The sequence below is a fragment of the Cyprinodon variegatus genome, unplaced genomic scaffold (genome assembly GCF_000732505.1).
Source record: "Cyprinodon variegatus isolate N-32 unplaced genomic scaffold, C_variegatus-1.0 Scaffold160, whole genome shotgun sequence".
Classification (NCBI taxonomy): Eukaryota; Metazoa; Chordata; class Actinopteri; order Cyprinodontiformes; family Cyprinodontidae; genus Cyprinodon; species Cyprinodon variegatus.
Window position 1 is genome coordinate 179,981 of NW_015150613.1, and position 10,816 is coordinate 190,796.

Genomic DNA, 10,816 nt, shown 5'->3' on the forward strand with positions numbered 1-10,816 from the left:
GTCAATGCAATTGTGTTTTCTTATTTTAAGTTTAAATAGTCTTGTTCCATTGGCAAAATGTCTCTTTTTCCTCCTCAATCCAAGAACAAATTCACTTATTTTAAGAAAAAATGACTTATCTAGATTTGGGTTTTTTTTCCAGTGTGTAGGCTGCCTTTTTCCTGCTGGAGATTAATATTGCAGCTTCTTTGTGACACAGTAGTTATATGTGAGTCTCTGCCTATCCAAAGATGATGGAGTAAAGATGGTTTTCATCTGACTTTATGAAAAAAAAGGTCATTTCTTTTAAAACTCATCTGTTTTGCTTGTGAATCACAATTTTTTTTGCCAGACCTGTTGGAAATCTGCTCCATTGATTAAATTTGACCTTGATGTTGTTACTAAGATACAGAATTTTATTATTGTTTACATTCTGACATCCTGAGTTTGATCCCAATTTAAAAAAGATTAGATTTTTTTGTGTTAATGATTTTACACTTGGTTTGATATAAAATCGATGCCTGTCTTCCTACTGGGAGAAGAGATCACTTTATGATGAAACAGGTTTTATTTCCTGATCAAGGCTGTGATTCACGAAACTTATATATATAAAAAAAAAAACATAAAAAAAACAAAAAAAAAAACTTTTTTTTATTACAAAAAACCCCAAAAAATGTATGCTTTTTCTCTTCTGTTTCATTTTTGAAGAGTGCATAATGTCTGTTATTTTGTCCAGAATATTGTTGAAAAACACGTTTCTGTGCTCAACCAGCAATAAATATTCTCCTGTCAGAAAATAGAAGCTAAAAAATAACATTGTTTAACTATGTGGGCTGTGAGTATAAGAATAAAAACTAGTTTTAAACAGAACTATGACTGCATGGAGAACTTTTGTTGAACGAATGAAATGGCAATTTATTATTCTGGATGCTGTGTTGTTCAATCAATATCTCCACTGGAGCTTAAATCAATCAGGGATTTATGTTTTTTTAGTCCTTGCCTGTAAAACCAACTTTTAAAAGTTCCTCTTTATCACTTATATGTTTAAATCTAAACCTAAAACTGTTGTTTTCTGTCAAAAATGATGGAACTGATCAATTTTAAACTTTGCTATCAGATTTCTTTTCATGTTGCATCATTAAATAACTAAATTACTTATCACTGCTGCCAGATTATTCATCAGTTCTGACTAATTTACATCTAAATTAAGTAAATGTTAAAAAAAAAGCTTGATTTATGTGAATTGTTTTGCAGCTTTCTTCATGTTTACACCCTTTATTTTATTTTTGCTTCTCCAGATCATCACAGTTTCCTGCATTCTTCCTACGGAGAGAACCTGAAGATGAAGCTCTACCAGCATTACTCCAACCTCAACGTGGTCTTCAGGTCCAAAAAGGACAACCAGGAGCGCGTCATAGTGAACCAGGGGGTTCTGGTGACGCCGCTGGACCCTCAGCTGGAGGGACGGCTAACCGTGGACGGCTCGGTGCTCGTCCTGGAGAAGATCCACAGCACAGATGAAGGAGTCTTCAAAGTGACGGACCTGGCTGGCTTTTCTGTGGCTGATATTTACATCAGTGTAGAAGGTAATCAAGACGTCTTTTATCAGTTCTTATAAAAGCCTCATTTTGACTTGATAGTAATGACGATGGCTCGATCTGAAAGCTTCAGCTGCGGCAGATCTAATAATCATGAACCTCTCTGGTCAAATAAAAAAAATCACATTTGCACTTTGGTTTAGAAAATATTGTTCTTTAAGCAGTGCTGTTAAAAAATAAAAATCCTTACTTAATGTTTTATTCTTCTTCTGTTGTTATGGCTCAGAAACAAGGGGCCCTAATGAATGAGAATGTGTCATTAAAAATGTTAAATGCTGCCAAATATGATCATTAATAAAAACCTAGAATCAAACATTGGAATAAAAACAGAAACATGAAATTACAAAAAGATAAAAAACAAAAAAATAATCCGACGGTCCTATGCCACTATGCCACGACAGCATCTTGATGAAATCACTCCATTGTTATGGACCCCTGATTCATGCTGTCATGGGAACAGAAAAGTTCCACCATCTTTCCCTAACAGAACAGGTGTGATAAAAACATCCTACATACCAAATGTGACCCGTTCCAATCGGCTGGGTCTGAATCTGTCACATCTTAGGCTTTGTTGGTATTAACTAGTTAAATTCATTTAGACTTAGCTTTGTAACTAGTATAAGAAAAATGTCTTTTAGGTGTAATTATTCTTTACCATACTCCTACTTTTCTTTAAGAGATATTTTTGTACGAGTGTTGTCTGTCTTACTTGAATAAACTTACCTTCTACCATAAATAACTTCTGACAGTAGACGTTGTTGCTGCACTGCAAAAAAAGAAAGATAAATAATTCACAATTTCTTTACGAAAGTGTATTTTTACTTCTCTTGTGTAAGTAAAACAAATTCCTGATGGAATAAGAACATTTATATTTTAAATAAGAAGAAAAAAAAAACTCCAATATCTTGTTTGTAGTGCATAATATCTCATTATTTTATTTTAGGTGCAAACATTCTGTTTCAATTGGCAGGTCATTTTTTTTCCCTTCTCAAATTGAGGGAAAATTTTAGGAAATATGTACTTTTTAAAATCTTAAAATCACTGTTTAAATTGTGGAAGTTCTTTATCCTTTCCTAACATTTTGGTTACATGCTGTAAGATTTAGAGGTTTAACACAAAGAAATATTTGTTACCTCTTCTAGGGATTAAAAAAAAAAGTCGTTTTAGAAGAATTTGCATATAACTCATTGTCTTATTACATCATGTGAAATATAATACTTTAATTTAAGAATAAAATAAATATATTTGCCCTTAATTTTCCAAAGGATTGAGTATTTTTGCCCTTAGAATAAGATAATTCAACACGCTGAAATTAATATGAGATAACGGAATTGTTTTTTTCTTATTTCAAAAGCAAATTATTTATTTAATTGGAAAATAGTTTGTCAGTGAAATTATTATATATTCAGTTTTTATGCATTAAATCCCATATTATGAGCCAGGAAAGACTTTTATTTTAGCTCCTTTACTCTTTAACTCCTCTTTGAGTCATTCCAGATTTGCTACTCTTTCTCGAGTAAAACATTTGGATAATCTACCTACCTCAGGCTACAGGACAGACTTGCTGCTTGTTTTCAGGCCTGATGTGGGAACAAATCCACGTCTGTTCTACCTGCTCTGTATTCCCCCTGGATTTTATTTCACATCACAGCAGAAAGGTCACATGAGTGCAGATTTATTATATTTCCAGCCATCCATCTGGATCTGCTCCTTGGTTTTGTCAGTAACTGTAACCCTGCTGGTGTGTCCGAGCGTCCTTCGTATCGACTTTGATTATATTCCTCTGCAGTCAAGGACAGCGCAGCCATAAAAATGACAGATTACAATATGGCTACAGGGGTTATGTTGTATTGATTAATGCATGAAAAGGAGCAAAACATTTGTCTTACATCTCTTACATAACTCCTCGTCATCTTACGTCTTCAGACTTTCCTCTGAGACGTTTTTCTGCCCTGCATTGCAAAGATTTCTCTATTGCAGCCCTTAGATGCTAACTGACCACTGCAGCTCCTCATTAAATACATACAGTCCCTCTAAATGCCAAAATCAATCATGCAACAGATGCATTTGAATCTGTGGCCTTTAATTATCATGCATCTCCTCATGCATCTCAGATGACCTCATGATCAGATGTCACCTTTCAGGTCTACATGCAAATTAAATAAACTCAGACTTTCTGACCTCAGAAGCAGCTCAGGAGTTTTGTTTTGTTTTGCACCTTGTCTACAGCACTGATGAATAGAGGATCTCCAAGTGTGTCCTGTTAAAATGGATTCCTCTTGTGTTTATTTCCAATTTGAAGAGCCATGCTTGCAACTGCTGAAGCCTCATTATTTCCCCTCATGTCTCTAATTTCCAGCCTACCAGCTGCCCCCCGTGGCTGTCGCCATCCTGTCCATGCTGGGCCTGATCGTCTTCATGGTGCTGGTCTGCCTGCTCTCCTGCCTTTACAGGATTCATAAAAGAAACGAGAAGAACAAGAAGCTGACGCTCATCGCTCAGCAGGCCGGGAAGGGAGACGGAGAAGCCTTCAGACAGGTAATTTTCTACAGCTGGGCTTTATTTTTTTTACTGTAGATTATTTTTAGAGAGGGATGTAAGACGCAGTTTGATGGTTTCGGAGGAGCTCAGTATTAGCGCAGCTTGTTATCCAAAAAGAGTGACGTGTGTGACAGTTTGAGGGGGATTAAAGATAGAGGACGGTTCTGCTCCTGCTGTGGCAGTCAAGATGGTCGGCTTCCTCGCCTGCAGAGCCGGTCCTGATGAGAGCCGAATTCAACGAAAACCCCATGAGTGACGAAGAACCATGGGGACATCATTATTCCTTCAACCCTCACGCCAGCTCAGCTAAGCAAAGCTCACATTTTGGTTCCTGTCACACCCAGGTTCAGTGAGGCTGGTTGCAGAACGAGGAAGTGGAGTTTTTTTTAGGCTGCAGTCTGCTAAGGGCTCACAGCCATCTGTCAAAGAAACGTCCGGACTCCTACATTCAGATCTGAGCGAAATATGAAAAGTGAAACTATTGTTGAGCTGGAGGAGTATCAGCTGCTGCACTTAAATAACCCCTTTAAAATGAGTGGAAAGCAGGACGGCATCCTGTCAACACATGAACAAGAACGGCTTTAAAAGCTGGATGCTGTTCTGGTGCTTTTAAAGTAAAAGCCACCACAGAGTGTGAGAAGAAAGACCTCATGATTTGATTAGTAATCTCCATAACAACTGAAAGCCTTTGCATCCCACATGCATTGGTGAGCGCTTCATCTTTTGCACCAATTTTAATAGATATTAAGCATTACAAACTGAGGACAACCAACAATAACTACAACCTTTGACCTTACTATCACTTAATTTGAGATGTATATAATTATTTTTTTCAGGTCAATAGGTTTCAAAGCTCTGTGCAGACTGACCTTCTGGAAAAAAAAAGAAAGAAAGCAGCGATGCTTTTAGAGCAAATCTACCTGGATGGGGCTGGTGGTTTTTCATAAAGGCAAAAAAATAAAAAACAAAAACAAAAGAATGAAACAAAAAACAGGAAAATAATGAATCTTTAATACATTAGGTGAGTCTCAGATCTAAGAGGCTGCTGACCCTAAACTAGCAGATTATCATGTCTTGATATGGCAAAGGCAAAATACATCACTTTCCTCTTTGAAGGATGGTTTAATAAAAATGCCAAAGTCTAAAATGAAATGTTTCAAAGGGATCAAACAGATATGGCTTCTGTGTCAGTGAGTCATCATTAATAATAACAATTGAACTTTATTAATCTCCCATTGGAGAATTTTACCTCTACATTTAATTAATTAATTGGTTGATCAATTGATTAATTGTGGGGTTAAGGGTCTTGCTCAGAGACCCAGAGTGGCAGTCTGTGTGTCAATTGTTTCAGTAACTGCACCCCACCGTTGAAAGGGTTCGACACATTACTTTAGGAGTGTAGCTGGATTTACTCAGACAGAGCAATAGACGCTTTTTCCATTCTATTTTTTTTTACTTATTTCCCCCTTTCTGTCCTGAGGTAAAAACCTTAGGACAGAAAAACAGTTAGGATGATTAGTGAACACAAAATATTCAGGACACACAAACTATAAATGGCATCAGAATAATTTAACCAGTCTAATCTCCATATATACATGACAGAGGTTTACAAAATATTCCACAATTATTGCACCTTGCCCAGACATTTAGCCATAAATACCATATAATACAACCCCATAAAGCACAACATTAGCAGGTCAGTGCAACACGGTGGGAATGGGGTTCGAAATCAGAACCTCAGGATTCCAATCTCTATGCCAATCTCTATTCCAATCTCATTGTCTCTCTTATTGCTTTAGTATTATGCTTACTATAGAGGTACCATAGCAGAGATGGGAAGCTATTATATAGGGGCATTGGCCCCTGTTGGCCCCTGTCTAGAACCACCCTTGCTTGACAGGGCCTAATTCGTCACTGAATGAGTCATGGCACCCAGAGTGCTGCTTTACAGCAGCCTGAGCTCCTCCTACACATGGCAGCTAACCATTAGAAGTTGCAGTTTTCCATTTTTTCCCCTCTTTTAAACGCCTTAGTATGTGGACAAAATGTCCATCCGTTAGCATTTCATCCACGATACTGTGGCTCCTAGTTTCCCCAGTCTAATCACAAACAACTGCAAACAGTAAAAGTCAGGATTGGCTCCTTTTCCTGACAAGAAGTATGTGGGAATTACTGCGATAAAAGAGAAGAGGAACAGTTTGACAACATCCAATATATAACAATAAGTATCCCATAAGAAGGATTAGGTTTCATTAAATCCCAATTCAAACTATAAAGAATATTTTGAGTTTAAGTTGTTTATTTTATAGCTCAGCAGCTAAAAGTTAGCTGGACTCTTTTGAGACTTTTTTTCAGGGATTGTCTATTATTGTCATAGCGGCTCACATTTGCACACTTATAGACTCAGATCCCAGTTCAAAAGCTTAAGATTAATTCTTTGTTTCTCCAAACTCCAAACACATGAGTGCCGTCCACTGTAGGTGGAACCCATTTATGATACTATTAATAAAAACCTCAACCAACCCCACTTTAAAGGATCCAAACTATTTTATTAAGCTTTAAAATTCAGCTGAACTCTGTCTTTTTGTGACTTTAGCGCAAAGAAATGTTTCTTAAACCCACATTAATAAGCCTAGTTTTGTGTTTCTTTGTAAAGATTTTTTTTCTTTTCCACTACCTGAGAAAATCAGCACATTTCTGCCTTGAGCATCATGATTAGCTGACAAATTACCATGCATTTATTCATTTAACTCCTACCAGGAAACATTTGATTTGTACTTTGTTCTATTGTTCATGACTGATTATACTTTTATGCTTCTAATCAGCCTTTGGACAAGGTGTTTATTTAAAATAATGAACTATGTTCTACAAAAGAGCCTTTTTTTAAGGAAATTACAATTTTTTTATCCTTCTTTAAACATGAATTTTGAATAAAACGACTTATTATCTGTACTATTGTTGCCCTGCTTTATACCGGCTGATTAACTGATTTTGTAATGTGAAGTTAAACCTGATTATTCACCAAAAATAACATCTGAATTTCAAATAAAAGGCTTACCTTTTAAAGAGCACCCACACATTAGCTGCATAAATTATTCATTATTCTGAACAATAGACGCGTAATTCTGACATTATGGGCTTAATTAGAAACAATATACGTCTCAATCAGCTGTAGACTGAATAAAAAGGAATACATATGGGATCTGTTCCATATCTTAACATCAAAACGCTGCGTTTTGACATTAGAGATAATTAGTGGGAACTATTCTCTGAAGCTTTTTGCTTAATTTTGAGTGTCATTTGAAGTTGATGTTCCCCTCTTTCCTCTAGCAGTCTTCACAGCAAATGTTGCTTGAAAGTAATTGAATCTTCAGAGCAATTAAAACGCCACTGCAGGCAGAAGAGTCGCTCATGATAAACAACAGCCGCAGAGACTGATCGCTTTGCAGGGATGATTAGGTTATACCAAGTGTTTGCAGTAATGATATGCCACATCACAGGCTGCGATTATTTATGTCACACTTCAGGTCACAATTGTTCTGGGATGTAAGTTAATAAATGTTTCAGACTTTACGTACGGGAGGCCTGACGGCGCTCTAACTACTAAATCCAACAAATGTAGCCGTTTGACAGCAAAGCAGATTCTTTACATGAATATCAGAAAAAAGAAAATTGTTTTCACTTACCTAATACTGTATTCTTCCTGTAGTCTTTAAGTCTACAGGAAATATGTTAATATTAATTCTGATGGAAACGGCTTCACATGCTATTTCAGCCTAATTTTGTTGCTTTAACAAAGTTTAAGATGATTTATTCCATGTTAATTTTTTTTTTTTTGGTAGAAAAGCTCATTTAATTCACTTTCCACTACTAACTTTTATTAATGTTTTTTTTATGTTTTATCTCAATTCTGTGCAGAATTAAAATCCGTCGAAATAACAGACAATCTAATTGAAGAATTCAGCAATGAACAATAGAAAAACTAGGAGCCTAAATGCCAAAGCAGAAAGATAATAAAGGAACCAGATCGGCTAATTAAGGAAATATAGAAAAGCTGTGCCTGAATAAAAGCAGGGAAGCTGAGGGAAGGAGACTAACATGAAGGGAGCTAAATTAAGACAAAACGAATCCACCAACTGAGAGGAAAGACTAATACAGGTATAAGATGAATAGAAACACATCTAAAAACTAGAGAAAAGTTAATAAACAAATATGGAAAAACATAAGTACTAATAATAGGGAAATAAACAAGATATGGCAAGAACTTTTGAACATAAATAAACAACAAAAAAATGATAAAAACACAAAAGAAAACCTAAGTCAAAATACCTTTGGATAATGACAAATACTGAACAAAAAAAATAAGTGACATAATGAGATGCCTGTTTCCAGAAGTACAAATAAACTTTTTACTCAGACAAATATATTATTACGTCTTAGAAATATGTTGGCCATGTTTGATTTCGAGGTTCAGGTTGGTTTGGAACCTCTGCGCTTCACATTATTTTAGTCCTGCTTAAAATTTTGAAATGGCAGCTTTGCAAAATCAGGGTTAGCTTCATTTGAGATGTTTGTGCAAATAAACAAATAATTTTATTTTGGCTTTGTTCTAAACGTAAAAACATTTCAAATATAGATATATAAAAGCTCTTACAAAAAATAAAAGTATTTTTTAATATTTTAAATCAGCAGTCCCCAACCACCGGGCCGCGGACCGGTACCGGTCCGTGGGTCATTTGATACCGGGCCGCATAGAAAAAAGTATATTTATATAATTTATCGACGACCAGAGTCTGAGTGATGTTTTATTTTGAAAAATATAAAAAATTGCGGAATTCTCTCCCAATTACATCAGTCGGTGCATCTGTGCCTCTTGACACAGGTTAATTCAGTTCAAGACTCATCCTATCTATAGCATCCTATCTTTGTGAAGCAGGATTTTCTGCGGTTACAGCGACCAAAACAAAGCTACGGAGCAGACTGGACATCAGGAGCACACTTAATGTGTCATTGTCTCCGATTACGCTTAGATGGGACCGGCTTGTTGTTTTATTTTTAGGCTGTTTGTATTTGATCCATGAAAATATTGTCTGACATACAGCGGTCCGTGATGCAAAAAAGGTTGGGGACCGTTGTTTTAAATCATAAATATGTTATAAGAGAAGGGTGAGGTTACATTAATATAACTATTGTATCAATTGGATCCCTCTGGAACTGTTAAATGTTCATTAGATGGACAGCATGGACAGCTAGTTTCTGTAAGTAGCTCCCTATATCACCAATATGGGTGTCCAGGATGTGTGGGGTCTGCAGAGATGTTAGCAGTCCTTTTCTCCAGCCTAGATCTGTGCAGGTATTGAGGGAAGGACAGTCCTCAAGATCCTCAATGTAGACCTAAAAAATAAAAGAAACAGATTACTAAACCATTAAATATGTATACATTTTTAACATTATCCTGATAACAGCAATAACCAAACTTCCTCCACTTTAGCAGATCCTCTAATTAGAAATATTTTCAGTTCTTCAGCCGACAAACATTTAATCTTCAACTGTCTAATCTGCTCCAGCTTCCTCAGCAGATTATTCAGTTCTTTGAGATTTTATCATTAACTTTGCATTTTAGAAAATAAATATGTAATTTCTCTTGTGTTACAGCTGTTCATGACCATTAATGACACGTCTCCTGCACAATATTTTAGTTCATTCTTTGTCGAATCTTTCATTATTTCTAAATGTTAGAAACTCAGCTGTGTTTTGACCATCAGATGTGGTTAAACTTCTGTTTACTTTTGCAAACTTTAAAATCTGACATGGTTAATCTGCTGTGATTGTCTCTAGAATAGAGGCGTGTCTTTCACATAGATGGATGTTTCTCATTTTCAAGCTAACGGTGTTGCATGTGTGTTACTTTCCTTCTTCTAACAATAAGGAGCTTCAAACGGCGCCTCTTCTTGGTGAGAGATTTGTGTTCTGGCCTCCTCTTGTATCTCCTCCTTTGTTTTTTTATACGCAGGGAGTTGTGCTGTTTTTGTTGCGAAACAAGTTTTTTAAGTCAAATCTTTCTGTGACAAACCTTCTGGTGGCCATTTTCAGAAATGTGTGTGTTCAGTATCTTTGAGACTGTTTGCGATAACATAAAGCCATTAAAGATATCGAGCACTTAATGACTCCTGCAGAGCCAAGAGAAACTGCAGCCATCAGACCTAATGATGGAGCAGATGTTGATTGAAGACCTAATTTGACAAAAAAGTCAATGAATTACTTCAAGCTGATCTGGAACCAAGACTTAAACAAAGTGTCTCTGTTATCCTTATAGACTTGTCAGGATTCATGTGACTCGGCTGCAGCTGGAATCAGCTCTTATTTCCCACATCACTGCATTGTGTGGTTCGGATTTCAGGATGTACAATAACCAGCAGCAAGGGATAGAAAACAAAGTTGGAAATGAGTTTAACTTAAATGATTTGATATTAAATAATTCCGACTTAAGTATCTCGGTTGATTTTTCTTTTTTTAAAGAAACCAGCTGTTTTCTCTGGTCCAGACATTTGTGTTTTAGTGCTGATAAAAAGGATAGAATCACTCCTGGTGAGTCTGGTGGATGTGTTACTTTAAATTAGATTATTTCATTTTGACGAAATATAACAAATTTTTTTAAACTAAAGTCATCAGTGATCTGTTGCAAAAAAAAAAAAATC

At 36.0% G+C, this 10,816-nt stretch overlaps 1 protein-coding gene across 1 annotated transcript in view; it reads left to right on the forward strand.

The window, feature by feature from the left end:
- Positions 1 to 10,816, forward strand: part of LOC107086726 — a 38,062-nt gene that overhangs the window by 12,639 nt on the left and 14,607 nt on the right. The window contains exons 7-8 of the mRNA XM_015377854.1: positions 1,278 to 1,565; positions 3,937 to 4,115. Coding sequence (XP_015233340.1) covers positions 1,278 to 1,565; positions 3,937 to 4,115 — 467 coding nt within the window. The remainder of the gene's footprint in view (positions 1 to 1,277; positions 1,566 to 3,936; positions 4,116 to 10,816) is intronic.